The sequence below is a fragment of the Bombina bombina genome, chromosome 6, assembly GCF_027579735.1.
Source record: "Bombina bombina isolate aBomBom1 chromosome 6, aBomBom1.pri, whole genome shotgun sequence".
Taxonomy (NCBI): Eukaryota; Metazoa; Chordata; class Amphibia; order Anura; family Bombinatoridae; genus Bombina; species Bombina bombina.
Genome location: NC_069504.1, coordinates 699,498,504 through 699,521,349, shown reverse-complemented (window position 1 = coordinate 699,521,349; position 22,846 = coordinate 699,498,504). Strand labels below are relative to the sequence as shown.

At 37.0% G+C, this 22,846-nt stretch overlaps 1 protein-coding gene across 1 annotated transcript in view; it reads left to right on the top strand.

The window, feature by feature from the left end:
- The first annotated feature begins 873 nt into the window (after positions 1-873).
- The window catches only part of LOC128663475 (WW domain-binding protein 1), an 88,597-nt gene continuing 66,624 nt past the window's right edge, over positions 874-22,846 (top strand). Inside the window, exon 1 of the mRNA XM_053717820.1 lies at positions 874-919. Within this exon, the coding sequence (XP_053573795.1) occupies positions 875-919 (45 nt within the window). The 5' untranslated portion in view covers position 874. The remainder of the gene's footprint in view (positions 920-22,846) is intronic.

Here is a 22,846-nt window from a genome sequence, read left to right as displayed (position 1 = left end):
TCAATCTATATCTATCATCTATCTATCTATCATCTATCTATCTATCTTGGTTATTTACACATTAAACGGATTATATTATATATATATATATATATATATATATATATATATATATATATATATATATATATATATATATATATATATATATATATTATATATATATATATATATATATATATATATATATATATATTCTATTTATAATCTATATCTATCATCAATTTATTATTCATCTATCCATCTATTTTTATCTATCTATATCTATTATCTAGCTATATATCATCTATATCTAATTATCTATCTAATCTATCATAGATATATCTAGCAGCTATCACCTATCAATCTATCAGCTTATCTACCTATTTATTTCTAATCTATCTATTCATGCCCCTTCCAGTTCTTTCAGACCCCGTCATATTATTATATGTCAATTATGTGCTTGTTCTAAGTTTGTTTTGTACAAACATTGCATCACTACACACTGATCAAAACTTTGGGATCTTTGTAAACAAAACCCAAAGATACCAGTGACATTATACGACAGACAAAATATGCTTGGCTTTTACCATTAAAAAAATAGATCTACCAGCACATTCAGTGTTAAATTGGCAGTGCTACAGCTTTTAATGCGTGAAAAACCATCGCGTCAGAGACATATCAGACACCTGCTGCAAGCTATGCTGTTTCACTGTCACTTTCACATATTGGTATGCAATATAACTCCTCAGCTCCATCTACTGGCAATATAATATATTACCTTCACTAGCCAGGAGGAAAGCTTGGCCAATTAAAATGAAAGGAAGTTGAACAAGAGACCAATTGGGAGGAGAGGTTAATATAAACCAGGAAGTGTTATAACAGGAGCAGAAAGATGAGACGAGAAGAGCTGGAGTTGGGAGTGCGAGGATCAGTATATGTACGTATAATACAACTACTGTACACTGTGTATATGGAGAATGCTTATAGCAGTTTATAAATACTAATTGTAGAATATATATTAGTTATAATGACCTATCTGAAAATATATTAATTATTTATAACTTATTTTTATCACTTCTTTATTCTGTGCCTGCTCTTTATTAAGATGTATAAATAAATAACTGCTGTATATAAATGTCTCTATATATAGGTTATGGGAATTGTATATATTAGCTCTTATTAAAGCAGTATGTTTTGTATATACAAACCTCTTTTGTTTTATAGATGCTATATACAGTGTGCCCACTTTGATTTTCTGGGGTACTCTACAGATAAATAATGTGTCCATATAATCTTTTTATTTTGTTTTACTTGCTACTGAGAGATCCTGGCTAAAACAGCCATAATATGACTCACTGTGATTCAATCTTGATGGTAGAGCTCAGTTGTACCTGGTTTTTAACATTCTGCAAAACTAGAATGGGTTGATAGAACCGGATGAGTCAGCTTAAACCTGTACTGGTTTCAATAATACCAGTTCATGTTGATGATGTGTATTAAAATGTTTTTATACCTATTTATGTAGGCTATTGCTTTCAGCAAACACACACACATATACAGATTTTCAAGTGTGTGTGTCAGAAGAGCCTTATACAAAGTGCTGTCAGTAACAGATGTTCCTTATACAGAGAGCTGTCAGTAACAGAACAGCCTTATACTGAGAGATGTCATTAACAGAAGAGCCTTATACAGAGAGATGTCGGTAACAGAAGTGCCTTATACAGAGAGCTGTCAGTAACAGAAGTGCCTTTTACAGAGAGCTGTCAGTAACAGAAGAGCCTTTTACAGAGAGCTGTCAGTAACAGAAGAGCCTTATACAGAGAGCTGTCAGTAACAGAAGTGCCTTATACAGAGAGCTGTCAGTAACAGAAGTGCCTTATACAGAGAGCTGTCAGTAACAGAAGTGCCTTATACAGAGAGATGTCAGTAACAGAAGAGCCTTATACAGAGAGATGTCAGTAACAGAAGAGCCTTATACAGAGAGATGTCAGTAACAGAAGAGCCTTATACAGAGAGATGTCAGTAACAGAAGAGCCTTATACAGAGAGATGTCAGTAACAGAAGAGCCTTATACAGAGAGATGTCAGTAACAGAAGAGCCTTATACAGAGAGATGTCAGTAACAGAAGAGCCTTATACAGAGAGATGTCAGTAACAGAAGAGCCTTATACAGAGAGATGTCAGTAACAGAGGAGCCTTATACAGAGAGATGTCAGTAACAGAGGAGCCTTATACAGAGAGCTATCAGTAACAGATGTGCCTTATACAGAGAGCTGTAGTTTACAGAAGTGCTTTATACAGAGAGCAGCCAGTATCAGAAGCGCCTTATACAGAGAGCTGTCATTATCACATGTGCCTTTTACAGAGAGCTGTAATTTACATAAGTGTTTTATACAGAGAGCAGCCAGTATCAGAAGCGCCTTATACAGAGAGCTGTCAGTAACAATAAGAAGTATGAGAGCACACGAGTTAAAGCAAGCAAATCAATTTAATGGACAAATCCAAAAAACATGTACATCCTTAGCGTAGGGAGTATATACTCCCGGTTAAAAGTGCAGAGAAAACAGTGGAAAAGATAAGTGCAGGGCACCTAAACAAACAGCTTACGCATTTCGGCCTAAGCCTTACTCATAGCCTTTAACTGTTAGTAACAAAAGAGCCTTATAGAGAGAGTTGTCAGTAACAGAAGAGCCTTATACAGAGGGATGTCAGTAACAACAGAGGTTTATATAGAGAGCTGTTAGTAAAAAAATATCCTTATACAGAGAGATGTCAGTAACAGGAGAGCTTTATACAGAGAGGTGCTAGTAACTGATGAGCCTTATACAGAGAGCTGTTGGTAACAAAAGAGCCTTATACAGAGAGATGTTAGTAACAGGAGAGCTTTATACAGAGATGTGCTAGTAACAAAAGAGCCTTATACAGAGAGATGTTAGTAACAAGAGAGCCTTATACAGAGAGATGTTAGTAACAGGAGAGCTTTATACAGAGAGATGTTAGTAACAGGGGAGCTTTATACAAAGAGATGTTAGTAACAGGAGAGCTTTATACAGAGAGATGTTAGTAACAGGAGAGCTTTATACAGAGAGATGTTAGTAACAGGAGAGCTTTATACAGAGAGATGTCAGTAACAGGAGAGCTTTATACAGAGAGATGTTAGTAACAGGAGAGCTTTATACAGAGAGATGTCAGTAACAGGAGAGCTTTATACAGAGAGATGTTAGTAACTGAAGAGCTTTATACAGAGAGATGTTAGTAACAGGAGAGCTTTATACAGAGAGATGTTAGTAACAGGAGAGCTTTATACAGAGAGATGTTAGTAGCTGAAGAGCTTTATACAGAGAGATGTTAGTAACAGGAGAGCTTTATACAGAGAGATGTTAGTAACTGAAGAGCTTTATACAGAGATATGTTAGTAACAGGAGAGCTTTATACAGAGAGATGTTAGTAACTGAAGAGCTTTATACAGAGAGATGTTAGTAACAGGAGAGCTTTATACAGAGAGATGTTAGTAACAGGAGAGCTTTATACAGAGAGATGTTAGTAACTGAAGAGCTTTATACAGAGAGATGTTAGTAACTGAAGAGCTTTATACAGGGAGGTGCTAGTAACTGAAGAGCTTTATACAGAGAGATGTTAGTAACTGAAGAGCTTTATACAGAGAGATGTTAGTAACAGGAGAGCTTTATACAGAGAGATATTAGTAACAGGAGAGCTTTATACAGAGAGGTGTCAGTAACTGAAGAGCTTTATACAGGGAGGTGCTAGTAACTGAAGAGCTTTATACAGAGAGATGTTAGTAACTGAAGAGCTTTATACAGAGAGATGTTAGTAACTGAAGAGCTTTATACAGAGATATGTTAGTAACTGAAGAGCTTTATACAGAGAGGTGTCAGTAACTGAAGAGCTTTATACAGAGAGGTGTCAGTAACTGAAGAGCTTTATACAGAGAGATATTAGTAACAGGAGAGCTTTATACAGAGAGATGTTAGTAACAGGAGAGCTTTATACAGAGAGATGTTAGTAACAGGAGAGCTTTATACAGAGAGATGTTAGTAACAGGAGAGCTTTATACAGAGAGATGTTAGTAACTGAAGAGCTTTATACAGAGAGATGTTAGTAACTGAAGAGCTTTATACAGAGAGATGTTAGTAACAGGAGAGCTTTATACAGAGAGATGTTAGTAACAGGAGAGCTTTATACAGAGAGCTGTTAGTAACAGGAGAGCTTTATACAGAGAGATGTTAGTAACTGAAGAGCTTTATACAGAGAGATGTTAGTAACAGGAGAGCTTTATACAGAGAGATGTTAGTAACTGAAGAGCTTTATACAGAGAGATGTTAGTAACAGGAGAGCTTTATACAGAGAGATGTTAGTAACTGAAGAGCTTTATACAGAGAGGTGTCAGTAACTGAAGAGCTTTATACAGAGAGATGTTAGTAACAGGAGAGCTTTATACAGAGAGATGTTAGTAACAGGAGAGCTTTATACAGAGAGATGTTAGTAACAGGAGAGCTTTATACAGAGAGATGTTAGTAACTGAAGAGCTTTATACAGAGAGATGTTAGTAACTGAAGAGCTTTATACAGAGAGATGTTAGTAACTGAAGAGCTTTATACAGAGAGATTTAAGTAACTGAAGAGCTTTAGACAGAGAGATTTTAGTAACTGAAGAGCTTTATACAGAGAGATTGTGTAACAGGAGAGCTTTATACAGAGAGGTGCTAATAACTGAAGAGCCTTATACAGAGAGCTATTAGTAACAGAAGAGTCTTATACAGAGAGATGTTGGTAACAGATGAGTCTTATACAGAGAGATGTTGGTAACAGATGTGCCTTATACAGAGAGATGTTGGTAACAGATGTGCCTTATACAGAGAGATGTTGGTAACAGATGTGCCTTATACAGAGAGATGTTGGTAACAGATGTGTCTTATACAGAGAGATGTTGGTAACAGATGTGCCTTATACAGAGAGATGTTGGTAACAGATGTGCCTTATACAGAGAGATGTTGGTAACAGATGTGCCTTATACAGAGAGATGTTGGTAACAGATGTGCCTTATACAGAGAGATGTTAGTAACAGATGTGCCTTATACAGAGAGATGTTGGTAACAGATGTGCCTTATACAGAGAGATGTTAGTAACAGATGTGCCTTATACAGAGAGATGTTAGTAACAGGAGAGCTTTATACAGAGAGATGTTAGTAACTGAAGAGCCTTATACAGAGAGATGTTAGTAACTGAAGAGCCTTATACAGAGAGATGTTAGTAACAGATGTGCCTTATACAGAGAGATGTTAGTAACTGATGAGCCTTATACAGAGAGCTGTCAGTAAAAGAGGAGCTTTGAACAAACAAATATCAATAGTAAACTTAGAAGAGTCTTATACAGAGATTTGTTTAAAGGGAAATATAACCCAACATTGTTCTTTCATAATTCAGATAGAGCAGTGATTTTAAACAACTTTCTAATTTACTTCTAATAATTTTTCTTCGTTCTCTTGGTATATTTTGTTGAAAAGCAGGGGCCTTAGCATAGGAGCCGGCCCATTTCTGGAGCACTATTTAATATCAACAATATAAATTCTTTATTCAGTCCTAAATAACAGAAACAGATTTTTATTTGTATTGGTTTATTAAGTTATTTTCTGTCTAATTTTGGTGACTTAATTTCAATAAAAGTGTGGTTATTTATTTTATTGGCGTGTAGTTTTTCATTTTAGAGTAATTCAATTCATTAAAAGTCTAATATTATTAATACAATTATAGAAAAAACCTATTTTAAAATCATTTGGGGAAAAAGGTCATTTTCGGTTTCGGTTTTTGGCCAAGGGCATCCTGAATTTTCGGGTTTCGGTCCCAAATTTTCATTTCGGTGCATCCCTACATACAAATATACAGTATCTCACAAAAGTGAGTACACCCCTCACATTTTTGTAAATATTTTATTATATCTTGTCATGTGACAACACTGAAGAAATTACACTTTGCTACAAAGTAAAGTAGTGAGTGTACAGCCTGTATAACAGTGTACATTTGCTGTCCCCTCAAAATAACTTAACACACAGCCATTAATGTCTAAACCGTTGGCAACAAAAATGAGTACATCCTTAAGTGGAAATGTCCAAATTGGGCCCAAAGTGTCAATATTTTGTGTGGCCACCATTATTTTCCAGCACTGCCTTAACCCTCTTGGGCATGGAGTTCACCAGAGCTTCACAGGTTGCCACTGGAGTCCTCTTCCACTCCTCCATGATGACATCACGGAGCTGGTGGATGTTAGAGACTTTGCGCTCCCCCACCTTCTGTTTGAGGATGCCCCACAGATGCTCAATAGGGTTTAGGTCTGGAGACATGCTTGGCCACTCCATCACCTTTACCCTCAGCTTCTTTAGCAAGGCAGTGGTTGTCTTGGAGGTGAGTTTGGGGTCGTTATCATGTTGGAATACTGCCCTGCGGCCCAGTCTCCAAAGGGAGGGGATCATGCTCTGCTTCAGTATGTCACAGTACATGTTGGCATTCATGGTTCCCTCAATGAACTGTAGCTCCCCAGTGCTGGCAGCACTCATGCAGGCACAGACCATGACAATCCCACCACCATGCTTGACTGTAGGCAAGACACACTTGTCTTTGTACTCCTCACCTGGTTGCCGCCACACAAGCTTGACACCATCTGAACCAAATAAGTTTATCTTGGTCTCATCGGACCACAGGACATGGCTCCAGTAATCCATGTCCTTAGTCTGCTTGTCTTCAGCAAACTGTTTGCTGGCTTTCTTGTGCATAATCTTTAGAAGAGGCTTCCTTTTGGGATGACAGCCATGCAGACCAATTTAATGCAGTGTGCGGCGTATGGTCTGAGCACTGACAGGCTGATCCCCCAACCTTTCAACCTCTGCAGCAATGCTGGCAGTACTCATTGTCTATTTCCCAAAGACAACTTCTGGATATGATGCTGAGCACGTGCACTCAACCTCTTTGGTCGACCATGGCGAGGCTTGTTCTTAGTGGATCCTGTCCTGTGAAACCGCTGTATGGTCTTGCCCACTGTGCTGCAGCTCAGTTTTAGGGTCTTCGCAATCTTCTTATAGCCTAGGCCATCTTTATGTAGAGCAAAAATTATTTTTTTCAGATCCTCAGAGAGTTCTTTGCCATGAGGTGCCATGTTGAACTTCCAGTGACCAGTATGAGAAAGTTTGAGAGCGATAACACCAAATGTAACACACTTGCTCCTCATTCACATCTGAGACCTTGTAACACTAACAAGTTACATGACACCGGGGAGGGAAAATGGCTAATTGGGCCCAATTTGGACATGTCCACTTAGGGGTGTACTCACTTTTGTTGCCAATGGTTTAGACATTAATGGCTGTGTGTTGAATTATTTTGAGGGGACATCAAATTTACACTGTTATACAGGCTGTACACTCACTAATTTACATTGTAGCAATGTGTCATTTCTTCAGTGTTGTCACATGAAAAGATATAATAAAATATTTACAAAAATGTGAGGGGTGTACTCACTTTTGTGAGATACTGTATATATTGTGTCTGTGGGAAGTGAGCAACTTTTAGAAATTAGAAAAAAAGTGACCTTAGTCGCCAGAGGGCGCTATTGGCAATATGAATGTACGGTGTTAAAATACTAGATAAACTATTCAATAAAATAATGAAACATAAATATACAAATGTATTGCAAATACCCTATATATGACGATAATGTATCTTATACAGAAATTATATACATTTAAATAATGGAAAATGGAACCTCATTAAAGACTGATGTATTCTACTTCAATATGCAAAGTCCATTGACATCAAATAAAGGACGTTCCAATGTGAAGTGGCGTTGTACTAAGTCCCAAATGTTCACTTGAAAAATCTCACTTCATCCGGCCGCACCCTCCAAACTTTATCCAGCAGGAAAAAGAGACTTCTAGAAGATGGAAAAAGAAAGGCGCACAAATGTGTGTATCGATAAGGACAATAGGAAGACAGACTGCTATTAATCTGTGCGCAGGGTACTCACAATAGTAAAAAGAACACCGGTGTGCTTGTGGACACTGGCTGGTAATCAGAGCTGACCAGCTGGCTCTCTCCGGTATGCAACTCTCCTTGGGCAGTTAAGGCGTCTGGTAGTGAACTGCTTGTTATATATAGATTCCAGGCACAAGTTTTTCTTAAAACAAAAACTTTTATTACTAGCTCTGCAAATGAGCCTTGGAACATCAAAGTGATTCAACAAGCATGTGAAAATAGCAAGTAAAAATTGCTACGTGTTTCTCGGCTCTCCTGGCCGTTTCATCAGGCATACTAAACAAGTTTTAAAACCGGCTTTTATTGCCGCCACTACCAGACGGAAAAAATTCACACCCCTAATGGGTGTGTGCACAGGTTAGCCAATGAGGATGCAGGGATCAAGGGGAGTGTACACACAAACACCTTTGGCCAATGGGAAGATAAAATCCAAGGGGTAATGTGTAAATATTTATTTTTACTGAAGGAAAAGCTTTAGACCAAAGGCGCTTGTGTGTTGACTCGGGGGGGGGGGGGGTGTATACTGCTCTGACAGATCGTGAATGTCCATTGACAACGCTCCTATTACATATACAATATTAAAAACATAGATGCAGTCACAGATGATAACAATTTTTACTGTGATTAATTGTTTTCAAAAAGGTTTATTGTGTAATGTATGTTACCCTAAAGTACAATTGATAAATGCCTTCATCTTGAATAGAAATTATAATAATATGTATCCTATTGTGACGCTCGTGGTAATGGGGAATAGTGTAGCGAATTAATAGATGTGGCTTAAAAGAACATGATAAACAAGTGCACATAAACATCTATTATGTGCTCCTTAGTAGTCGGTGATAGGTATGATAATAATCGAGGACCGCAAACCGCTGTTGTGAAAATTGTTTAATATGTTACTGTGACATTATACTATAGAGTGTTGTTTGATATAGAGTGATAAGTGCATATACATAAAATAGGCAGCTTTAACGCTGTTGTGGGGAATAATTATTTATATGTTGCGGGGACAGGGTGTGATGGATAATGTTCTCGTACTAAATGGAAGTGACTAAACCTAATATGGGGGGTGTCTAAATGTATGTGTAATAAAATATCACTAAATAAAAAATAAATTTATGAACGTGAGTACATCATATCTTAATTATAATTTAAATTATTAGACCCTATATATGAAGACCTAAATGGATAAAATTGGTGAATGGTATAGTAGGATATCACTAAATAAAGAATAAATTAACGAACGTGAGTAAATCAGATCTTAATTATAATTTAAATTATTTGACCCTATATACAAAGACCTAAATGGATATAAAATTTGGTAAATGGTGTGAAAGTGAATACATATATACCTAAAATAATATGTAAAAAATATATATTTATATGGACCCATTGCGTTAGCCGGAGGGGAACGATATATTATACAATTAATAGGATATGTTGACATAATATGAAATACACTGATAAATGTTAAAATAAAATCATGTATATATAATCACAGTAAAGTATAGTCTGTGACTTCATCCAAATTGATATCATTACTATCTAAAAATCACAAATATCTACACAAAAACAATCATAAAATATAAAAATGTATCTATATTATGGAATAAACCGATAAAATATTAAATTTAAAAAGTGATATAGACACAACCTAACAGCACTGCATTGTCTTGTATCAACTAAACCTCCTGTATATACTAAGAACATGGGGTATATGTAACTCTGCAAATACATAAACATGAAGTATTGATCGAATGATGGGGCTTCAATATGGACCGGAGAAAATTAACCAGAACAAGTGTATGTATATATATATATATATATATATATATATATATATATATATATATATATATATATATATATATAACAAGTAAACCTAAATTATTATTGTCTCAAAAAGCAGCAGAATCTATAACCTCATTTAGCCCATTCGGAAACAAAGAACCAAACCTATAAATCCAAAAGGTTTCCCTTTGGCGCAATTTGGTGAACCTATTATATTTATTGGAAGCAGGGATGCTTTCAAGTGGTGTAATGGTAAAGGGGCAATTCTCTCCATTGTGTTCATGGATGTAGTGTCGAGATGCACTATGCTTGGTAGATTTATTCTTAATATTGCGATGATGTTCGCTCCATCTGGTGCGAACATTTCCTATCGTACGCCCCAAGTATTGCAGTCCACATTTACAAGATAATATATAAATAACATATGATGAGCTGCATGTCAAATTATCTTCAATATGAAATATTTCCCCAGTGGTATGTGATCTGATAGTTTTCACACGGTGTGTTATGTATTTACACATATGGCATCTTGTTTTCCCACATTTCTAGACACCCTTACGACCAGTTGGGTTCCTGTATACTGTACTTTTAATTGCTCTTTTTGAAATAACTACTTTACTAGGAGCCAGAGACTGTTTAATTGTGGGAGCCCTTTTGAAAACAATGTTAGGTGTACAATTTAGATTTTTCTTTAATATCGGATCTTTAAGTAAAATTGGCCAGTGCTTTTGTAATACTTTTTTTATACATTTAAAATTTGAATTGTATTGGGTCACAAAACAAGGTTGTTTTGTTTTATCCATAGTGTCATTGGTGTTTTCAAAGTTCTTCTTACTTTGGAGAATGGTGGATCTATCTAATTTGCATGCTTTTTCAAACCCATTTAAGATGATGTTCAAAGGATAACCCTTTTCTTCAAATCTTTTAATTAGAATATTATATTGTTCATGGAATGTTTCTGTTGAACTACAGTTCCTCTTAATTCTACAGAATTGGCTGTATGGTATGTTATTTTTCCACTGTTGGTAATGGTTGCTGGTATAATGGAGAAAGTCATTGCAGTCAACCGATTTAAAAAATGTAGATGTGGATATATTATTTTCTCTATCCCAAGTTAGTACTAGATCTAAAAATTCTATCTTTTCTAGTTGGATATTAGAAGTAAATTGAATACCCATTGAGTTATCATTGAGATCCAAACAAAATAGTTTGGCCTCTTCTACTGTCTCTTTAAAAATAAAATCATCTATGTAATGGCCATAGAACACCAGGTTTGCCCTCCAATTTGAGTTATAGATATATTTATCTTCAAAATAACCCATGACTAAATTTGCAAAACTTGGGGCAAACCTGGTGCCCATGGCCGTACCTTTAACCTGTAAATAAAATTATCTAAAAATTGAAAATAATTATGTTTCAATATAAATTCAATGAGTGTCAAAATGTATTCCTTTTGGATAATAGGCATGTAAATGTCGTCATCTAGATAATATTTCGTAGTAAAAAGACCCAATTCATGAGAAATATTGGAATAAAGGGCACTCACATCTGCAGTTACCCAAATAACATCTTTACTCTGTTTAAAATCCTTGATTTTATATAGTAGATCTGTGGTATCTCGGATAAAAGATGGTAGATTTTGGACATATTTTTGAAGGAAGCTATCGATATATTGTGATAATTTATCGGTAAGGCTATTAATGCCTGCGATGATGGGCCGACCTCGGGGTTTGAGGCGATCTTTATCAATTTTGGGGAGATGGTGGTAGTAGTATGGCATCGAAGGATGTATAGGAGTTAAAAATGTCCTTTCTTTAGTATTCAAAATGCCCATACTACTACCATCCTCCAAAATCTGCAGTAATTTTTGTAAAAATACCTGTGTGGGATTTTTTTTCCAATGTTCTATAATATTCCACATTGAAAAGGATGTTCTGGGCCTCACTTACATAATCTCTGTAATCTTGCAGGACAATCCCACCCCCCTTGTCAGCCTGTCTGATCACCAGGGAAGAGTCATTGGCTAAAGATTTAAGAGCTCTTTCCTCATTAGGCCATAATTTTTTATGTTTATTGGGAAATCTAGGTAATTTGTCAAAGTCTTCCATCACTAATTGCTGAAAAAGATCAATATATGTTACATCATCCTTAGGAGGATTGAAGTTTGATGGTAAAGCCAAAGGGGTATGTATGATACCTTCAAACATTTCTTCTGTTATTAGATCTGGTTCAGCATAAATAGTATGCGTCTGACTATTCATAGAGTGGGTAAGAATAGGTATACCTTCTATATTTCTTTTTTTGAGAGTATTTAAGGAAAAATATCTCTGTAGCGATAATTTTCTAGTGTATTTATTCAAATCCACAAATAAATTGAAGAGTTTATGTGGATTGGGGGGACAATAGGACAAACCTCTTCCCAAAATTCTGACCTCATCGTTGGTTAACTCATGGGAAGAAAGATTAATATACCTTTAGCTAGTTTTTGTAGTTGCTTTTTTTGTGCGGTGTTGCCTCTCCCTCGTCTTCCCCGTTTGGGTAGGGCCTTTTTCTTTTTTTTGTTGTTGTAATTGTTGGCTTAGTTGTTGTGAGTGTGATGTATTCGGAGGGCCTATGTTCAATTTTTACTTTTAGAAATTATACTACATTATACAAAAATGTATATTGTTCATATATATATATATATACAAACTTAAAAAGGCAGATGCTTCCTCGAGCTATACTATTGTATGTGGCTTACACAGATAGTAGTACCAATATCTTCCTGGTACCAATAAGCAGCTATAATATTGTACACACAAAGACATTGGCATACAGGATATTTTCTACCTGTTCCTACATCAGTGCGCAATTGCCGCTAGAAGAGTAATTTTGCTGTTATAAGATCAGATTTCTGACAAATCGTTTCCGGCTCTGACAGATACAGCATGCAACTTGTAGTAGTAGAGAGCCCCATGCATATTTTAAGGTCTGCCATATACATTCAAAACAGAAAAAAAAAAAAAGTTTAGTGTTCACTTAAAGGGATATGAAACCCAAAAAATTTCTTTCATGATTCTGATAGATTTTAAACAACTTTCTAATTTACTTCTATTATAAAATTTGCTTTGTTCTTTGCTATCTTTGTTTGAAAAGCTGGGATGTATGCTTGGGAGCCGGCCCATTTTTGGAGCACTGTATGGCAGCAGTTTAGCAAGAATGTTATCCATTTGCAAGAGCACTAGAGGGCAGCATTTCCTACCATATAGTGCTCCAGATGCCTACCTAGGTATCTCTTCAACACCGCATTTTATAGGAACGGAGCAAATTTGATAATAGAAGAAAAATGGAAAGTTTTTAAAATGCTCTGTCTGAATCACAAAATCCATTTTTTGGGTTTCATATCCCTTTTAATTGACATTCAAAATATAGATTCAGTATTCACCCTTAGACACTAAATAGAAGCACAACTGCATAAAAGCACAATGTTGTAACATATCTCAGCCTAATGTCACTATCCCTTTAAGAAATCCTTTTCTGACTGCTGCATTTGGGCAGTATTCACATTCAGCTTGCCTGCCTGCCTGATTAATCATTCATGCACCTGATTACCTCAGCCTCTTTTTAAGCCTTCTCAGGTCTAATGTGCCTTGCATTAACATTGAAGTTGTGATCCTGAACAGAGGTCTGTGACTGTTTCCTGCATGAACTTAGCAACTATTCCAAGATACAGCATTTCCTATTACCTATGCAAAATATCATCAAACCGCAAGTATCAAAAATATCTCCATTCTGTTTCCTGGACACAGCTACTTAACAATCTCTGAACTTTATTATAATTCAACTATGCTTTTGTTTACCATCACTCTCTAATTACAACAGCATCTTACTCAGAACTTTATAACTATTTCTCTGCTACAAGTTGTCATTGCTGAAATATCCTGCTGCAAATATGTTAACATATTCTGAACTCTGCATCTATGTGTTCAATTAAAAGCTTTCCTGTGATTCTCCAATATATGTTCAAACAGTAATTAATGCCTTAAACTTAACTTTCACCTGTGCTGCTCTGCTAATTACTGACATACAGCTCATTATAATAATATGTACTGTGAACCTGCAATAAACCAAGTTTGCATCTAAATGCACAAACAGTAATTAATGCCTAAACTTGCAGCTTGTCTAAGTACCTGTGCAGCTGTGCTTTAACTCTGACATACAGCTTTATATAATATTATGTACTGTGAACCTGCAACAATCCTTAGTTTGCATCTAAGTGTCAAACTTTCACCAGGTTACTCTGAAGCCTGAACATTCCACTTTGCTATATTTCTCTCTCATTGAATCCTGCAGTTACTTCTATTAACTAACTATAAGTCACAGTGAACTCAGAATATATTGTATACAAATGTTGCACTCTCCATTTATTCTACAATAACTTCTAGCAACTATGAATCACAGAATATCATCTATCCACGTCCAGGATACTCTTCCCCGGGTCAGGGGTCGGTGTCTTCAAATCCCTACCACTGCCCCGAGGGTCTGTTTCCTGAGCGCATGTACACCGGATCATGACAGAATGTTAATGCCTAAAAAAGGGATCCGCAGTGGTAGTGGATGCACCGACCCTCAAAGGAAAATAAAAAATTACAACATAACTCAGACCCAAGCAATCCCTAAAGGAAAAACAGAAGATTTTCAAACTTTAAAAAATTTAAAGACACAGTACTCCCATTCTAGACAATCCTCTACTCATGTTCGTGGTTACCATTTTGGTGAAACTGATCCTGAATCTGACTATGAAAATGAAGAGGATTTAACCATAGCTTCAGCAGAAAAAATTCAGGCTTTCAAAGATTTAAAGAGACAGAACCACTTTTCCAAAATGTCATCTGTTCATGTTCGTGATTACCATTTTGGTGAAACTGATTCTGAATCTGACTATGAAAATGAAGAGAATATATCCATCGATTCAGCAGAAAAAAATCAGATCTTTAAAGATTTAAAGAGACAGAACCACTTTTCTAGAATTTCATCTGTTCCTCATGTTTGTGATTCCTATCCTGATGATACTGATTCTGAGTCTGTATATGTCAACAAGGAGGATGACTTCACAGATCCAGCTGAATTGGCATTAGACTGGTATGACCGCAACTTTAATTCGCCACAAACTCAGACAAGACCTCAACCTATTTGCTATAATGACATCCTTGGTTGTTATATTTACAACATGGATGATACAGACAGCTCCCATCATGAAACCTCTCATGGAAATACTGATATTACCATGGATTCGTTAGATTGGACAGATTCAGAGCTGGAAGAAAGGACATCTGGTTTACAGACTGCTGTTAGGAGTAAAGGTCCGCTCAACTACTATGCTGATTTATCACATCAGAATTATGCATCCAGTGATGAAGAGGATTTCTGTTCTCAACCTTACTACAAGCCACAATGGCAGCAACTTAAGAAGCCTCATACTGGGAAGAAATCTAAGCTCTCTAAGAAAAAGAAGAAGAAGAAGAAAATCCTTCTGCCCACAGAAAATCAGAAGTGCAAAGAGGAAACTCAGCCTGATTCCCCTGTTTTAGATTCTGTTGTACCAGACCCTCTCTTGCCTCCTGACACTGTCAACACCGAGCTGGATGATGTCTATAGTCACTATCAGTCTCTTCTTAAAGCATCTAATGGTATCTCTTCTCAGACTCTACAACAACTACAAAAACTGTTTCCAACTATTGATTTCTTGCATCCCTCTCATGCTGCCTCAATACCTGTAAACCCTGTGCTAGAAGCAAAAGATAATTCTGTTCCAGATATACAACCTTTCAGTTTACCAGAGATAATCCCTGGAGAATTTAGCTCTGATATTCAAACTCAAATAAGCATGCCTGCTGAACTCCAGATAACTTCTCAGTCAGAATCTTGTGTCACAATTCCTCCGCATCTACCTGAGTGTGGCATATTGCAGTACACTTCACCTTCTCAAAATTCTTCTGTTATTGCATCTAAGAAATTGTTTCCCTTGGGAGATACTTTGCATCAACCTACATTTTCTACTACTTCAGTTTCCTGTACAGGAATTCCTGATACTCAATCCTGTGAGGACAACTTTGAACCAAGTTTGCAAGTGGACATTCTTGAACCTGAAACTTGTACAAAAGTTCTTCAAGAAGATTCCCCTGTGCCCATTCCTGTTCCTGTTTTCCATGATTATACTACTAAACCTGACATCAAGGTGGACTCTCCTGTTTTTGACCCTGGTATGGGTATTCCTTTGTTTAACCCAGAAATGGGTGTAATAATACTTGATCCTGAAGATAGCCATGCCCTCTACTCAGAAGCGAGTATGGTTCTTGGCTCTAAAGTGGGTCTTGTTAATTCTTCGTTTATGAACCCTGAAGAAAGCCTTGCCCTCTGCTCAGAAGAGAGTATGGTTCCTGGCTCTAAAGTGGGTTCTTTTTCTTTCTCTATAGTTGAACATTGCCCTGGCATGGGCATTCCTTCACCTGATCCTACTGAGGATATTCCTGAACCTTGCCCAGATGTGGGTACTTCTGAACATTGCCCTGGCATGGGCATTCCTTCACCTGATCCTACTGAGGATATTCCTGAACCTTGCCCAGATGTGGGTACTTCTGAACATTGCCCTGGCATGGGCATTCCTTCACCTGATCCTACTGAGGATATGACTGAAACTTGCCCAGATGTGGGTATTCCTGAACCTTACCCTGGTGTGGACATTCATATACCTATTCTTAGTGAGAACACTTTTGATTCTGAATCCAGTAAGGAGACATTTCATTTTGAATTAGAAGATGGCAAGAACTGGACAAATCTTGCACTCTACACTCCTATCTCCTATTTTGAAGAAAGCCCTGCTATTGCGTTAGAAGTGGCTATAGCTTTTTCTTTTGGAGTATATCTAATCCTCAGCCAAGAGGTTAATTCTGAGGATACTCAAATCTCTGACCCAAAGGTGGTTAATCTGGTTATCAATCCAGAATGCTGCATCTCTATTTCTGAAGCTGAGGAAAGCCTATTCATATCTCTAGGACTGGCTGCCTTTTCATTGGCTATATACATGGTCATCTATCATGAAGAACATCCACCTGTCTACCCTCAGGATGATTCTGTGGTAGGAAGCTCATTGTATGTTACGTTCATGCATTCTCACGATGACTACAAAAAAGTTGACTTCAAGTTTTGCTCTCATCATTGTCAAGATCTTTTGATACCTGAATTACATGGCCTTTACTTCGTCATTCAACTTTTTCAAGAGATCTCCAACCCTCCTTTCTTGATTTCCGATTGGACTCACTACCTCCATACACCTACTACCGATTCTCCATATCAATTTTGTTCTCTCTCCTTTTGGATTGTATTGGGCGCCCGGAGGTCGCCTTTAAGGAGGGGAATCTGTAACATATCTCAGCCTAATGTCACTATCCCTTTAAGAAATCCTTTTCTGACTGCTGCATTTGGGCAGTATTCACATTCAGCTTGCCTGCCTGCCTGATTAATCATTCATGCACCTGATTACCTCAGCCTCTTTTTAAGCCTTCTCAGGTCTAATGTGCCTTGCATTAACATTGAAGTTGTGATCCTGAACAGAGGTCTGTGACTGTTTCCTGCATGAACTTAGCAACTATTCCAAGATACAGCATTTCCTATTACCTATGCAAAATATCATCAAACCGCAAGTATCAAAAATATCTCCATTCTGTTTCCTGGACACAGCTACTTAACAATCTCTGAACTTTATTATAATTCAACTATGCTTTTGTTTACCATCACTCTCTAATTACAACAGCATCTTACTCAGAACTTTATAACTATTTCTCTGCTACAAGTTGTCATTGCTGAAATATCCTGCTGCAAATATGTTAACATATTCTGAACTCTGCATCTATGTGTTCAATTAAAAGCTTTCCTGTGATTCTCCAATATATGTTCAAACAGTAATTAATGCCTTAAACTTAACTTTCACCTGTGCTGCTCTGCTAATTACTGACATACAGCTCATTATAATAATATGTACTGTGAACCTGCAATAAACCAAGTTTGCATCTAAATGCACAAACAGTAATTAATGCCTAAACTTGCAGCTTGTCTAAGTACCTGTGCAGCTGTGCTTTAACTCTGACATACAGCTTTATATAATATTATGTACTGTGAACCTGCAACAATCCTTAGTTTGCATCTAAGTGTCAAACTTTCACCAGGTTACTCTGAAGCCTGAACATTCCACTTTGCTATATTTCTCTCTCATTGAATCCTGCAGTTACTTCTATTAACTAACTATAAGTCACAGTGAACTCAGAATATATTGTATACAAATGTTGCACTCTCCATTTATTCTACAATAACTTCTAGCAACTATGAATCACAGAATATCATCTATCCACGTCCAGGATACTCTTCCCCGGGTCAGGGGTCGGTGTCTTCAAATCCCTACCACTGCCCCGAGGGTCTGTTTCCTGAGCGCATGTACACCGGATCATGACAAATGTCCTTACTCAGGAGCTCTTCATTAAATCATAAGAGGTTATAATATGTGGAGAAGTTCTGATTACCATACAGCCTCTGAGGAAGAGGAATCGAAATGCGTCAGGTGCTGTGGTAGGGGTCCTCGGAGTATATGCATTGAGTTGAATGGCATTTTAACTTGTTGCAATAAAATAGACTATATATTCAGTATAAGGTTCTGATTGACATGTTTAGTGACTGTGGGCTTAAACTTTGACTAAATGATTATCGTCACAAAAGGTCGTACCATAAAACTAAAAGGCTATAATAATGTGTGCTTTGTTTAACACAAGCAAAGGATTTGAACACGTAGTTAAAGTACTATTTGGTAGCCACAGAGCAGTGCTAGTCCCGAGCTGACCCAATCACAACCTAGCGGTGCAACTACTGCTGCTGACTGGGTGACCAGTAGTTTCCGCTTGAGACAGAAGTGCTCTGTGGCTTACAAACAGTACTTTAACTATGTGTTTAACCATTTAGGTAGTGTTGTGACATTGCCATCTTAAGATTTGGTGTCAGAAGTAAAGTTTTGATTCTGGCTTAACCTAACTGGACCATATAAAAAAGGCTCTCTCTGTTGGTCGCTTACACTTAGTCTATAATACATAAAAGACAAGTGCATATTTTACCATTGTTGGTATGTATGTATATGTATATGTATGTGTGTGTGTATATATATATATATATATATATATATATATATATATATATATATATATATATATATATATATATATATATATCTATCACACACACACACACACGTGTGTGTGCGCGCATACATACCCACGCACACATATATAAACGCATACACACACACATAGATATATACATTATATATATATATATATATATATATACACGCATACATACACGCATACACACAGACACACATATATATATATATATATATATATATATATATATATACACACACACACATATATATATATATATATATATATATATATATATATATATATATATATATATATACACACACATATATATCACACACACACCACACACATATATATGACACACACACACCAAGCTATTGGTAGATCATATAACTACATGGACTATGGTGATAGATGTACCAACCTTTCCAACTTGCTGATGAGCCGCCCTCAGCCTCCTGAGCCAGCTCCTTTTTCAGCTCAGTGCAGTGGTTCTGTGAAGGAGGTCGGACTTGGTGGTGAAAGACAAGTCACGTTGGTGGCTGCAGAGGGATACACATATACCCAGCAGCAATAAACGGCCATCCACAGGCACCCACTGCCCACCTCCTGCAGCCTCCAGAAAGACAAACGCTTCCACTAGTGCCGGCCCAGTCCCTGGGTAAGAGCTGCAGGTCCTACCTTGATGGATTGAGGCTCAGCTTTTGTGTTTGATGTGTTGTGGTGCTGCCTGTGCGGGATGGGGCTACAGCACCCGGCTCACCAGGCATTTGCCCGGTATGCCCAATAAGCAATCTGGGCCTGATTCAGACAGAACATGCAACTTTTTAAACAACTTTCCATTTTATTTACCTTATCAAAATTGCTTTGTTATTTTGGTATCCTTTTTTGAAGAGCAAACCTAGGAGCAGAAATGCACTACTAGGAGCTAGCTGAATACATCAGGTGGGCCAATGACAAGAGGCATATGTTTATCCACCTATCACCATTTAGGACCCAGCAGTGCCTTGCTGCACCTTAGCCTACCTAGGTTTACTGTTCTATTTAGACAATAAAAACAGCAACATTTCGGGGTTGATCCCCTTTATCATACTCAAATTAAAGGGACAGTCAAGTCCAAAAAATCACTTTCATGATTCAAATAGGGCATGTAATTTTAAACAACTTTCCAATTTACTTTTATCACCAATTTTGCTTTGTTCTCTTGGTATTCTTAGTTGAAAGCTAAACCTAGGAGGTTCATATGCTAATTTTTTAGACCTTAAAGGCCGCCTCTAATCTGAAAGCATTTTGACAGTTTTACACCACTAGAGGGCATTAGTTCATGTGTTTCACATAGATAACATTGAGCTCACGCACGTGAATTTACTGAGGAGTGAGCACTGATTGACTAAAATGCAAGTCTGTCAAATGAACTGAAATAAGGGGGCAGTCTGCAGAGGCTTAGATACAAGGTAATTACAGAGGTAAAACATGTATTATTATAACTGTGTTTGTTATTCAAATCTGGGGAATGGGTAATAAAGGGATTATCTATCTTTTTTAAACAACAAAAATTCTGGTATTGACTGTCCCTTTAACATGCAAACTTCAAGACTTTTTAATCTTATTTTTCGCACCAAATACCTTTGGCTGTGTACATACTCCATCTTGTGGACATTTTATGTAATTACATCTCTTACACATTCATACATTTTGTATATAAATACATCTCTTCTAAAAAAAAAAAAATTAAAAAGGAAAAGAAACAATTCAAAACTGGATACTATCAAATCTAACCATTTATCCTACCTTCACATGGAGATTTATACAGAAGATTAATATGGGGAAACATAAGGACAGGGAATAAAAGAAGAACCTTAGTTAAAGAAACAAGTAAGGTCATAATCTTTAGTTAGGCCCCTAGGGGGCAATCTTTCTAGTTTATGTATCCACCACGTCTCCCTTTGTTTTAATAATTTTTCCTGTCCATACCATCTCTGGAAGGCCATATGTGATCTTTAACTTGCCATCTCAATTGGCTTATGCCATGTTTTTTTCCAGAAAATATCTGGACAAGGAAGCCTCCAGATTCCTACACAGATTCGAGCGGTGTTGGCTCATACTGTCCCTCACTTTGCATGACGTTTCCCCTATATATACACAAAGGAACACGGCCACTTTATAAGATACACTACATGGGGGGTTTCACATGTAAAGAACCCATTGATTTTGTACTTTTTACCACTATGGGGATGATGAAAATTTTCACCTCTTATAATAGAGCTGCAGCTCGTGCAATTTAAACATGGGAAACCACCCGTTTTTTTACTCCCTATATGTGTTTGTATGCGTTCCTTACTGGGCCCTACATCTGTTTTGACCAAATGGTCTCTCAAGCTTTTGACCCTCCTGTGTGCCATTAGTGGGGGATTTTTTAATAAACACACTTGTTGATTACAGTCTCTCAGAATGTGCTAATTTTTGCATATGATCTTTGAAATCTTATCCCTCAATGTGCTATACTGTGAAACAAAAACCATCCTGTTCCCTTTTTCTCTCTTACTTTGGTTGGTGATGTTCCCTTTTATTTCTTTCACTTTATTCTGTATTAGACTCATAGATGATGCTTTCTTCGAATTCATTCATAAACAAATTGGCGTATGATAGGGTTATATTGGGTTCCACTGTCGCATCATCATAAGCCAATTTTTTCACGAATGAATTCGAAGAAAGCATCATCTATGAGAATGATAAATTTAAAGAATATGGAGCGCTATGGTGGCGCTACATTGATGATGTGTTTGGCGTGTGGTGGGGTGACAGTGGAACCCTCTTAGATTTTGTGAGAGTATTGAACTCCATGGTAAGAGTTCTGGAGTTTACTGTTGCTCACAGTGAACAATCAGTGTCATTTTTAGATACCAAGTCTATAAGACAGGTAACTATCTAAAGTTTGACCTACACTCTATTACAATATGACAGCTTCCACCTTAAGACATTGATAGATTCTCTTCCTAAGAGTCAACGTCTCAAGGTTAAAAGAATAGTGAGTGAGGAGAAGGACTGTGAACACAGAATGCAGGAAATGTCCAAAAAGTTCACAGAGGGTATCCAGTGAGTCTAATACAGAATAAAGTGAAACAAATTAAAGGGAACATCACAAAACAAAGTAAGGGAGAGAAAGAGAATAGGATGGTTTTTGTTTCACAGTATAGCCCATTGAGGGATAAGATTTTAAAGATCATACGCAAAAATTGGCAAATCCCCCACTAATGGCACACAGGAGGGTCAAAAGCTTGACCATTTGGTCAAAACAGACGTAGGGCACTGCACGAGCTGCAGCTCTATTATAAGAGTTGAAAATTTTCATCATCCCCACAGTGGTAAAAAGTACAAAATCAATGGGTTCTTTACATGTGAAACCACCCATGCAGTGTATCTTATAAAGTGGCCGTGTTCCTTTGTGTATATATAGGGGAAACGTCATGCAAAGTGAAGGACAGAATGAGCCAACACTGCTCGAATATAAGGTGTAGGAATCTGGAGGCTCCCCTGTCCGGATATTTTCTGGAAAAAAGCCATGGCATAAGCCAATTGAGATGGCAAGTTAAAGATCACACATGGCCTCCCAGAGATGGTATGGACAGGGAAAATTATTAAAACAAAGGGAGATGTGGTGGATACATAAACTAGAACCATTGGCCCCTACTTCTTTAACTAAAGTTATTCTTTATGTTTCCTTATATTAATCTTCTGTATAACTCTCCATGTGAAGGTAGGATAAATGGTTAGATTTGATAGTATCCAGTTTTGAATAGTTTCTTTTCCTATTTAATTTAGTTTTCAGAAGAGATGCATTTATATA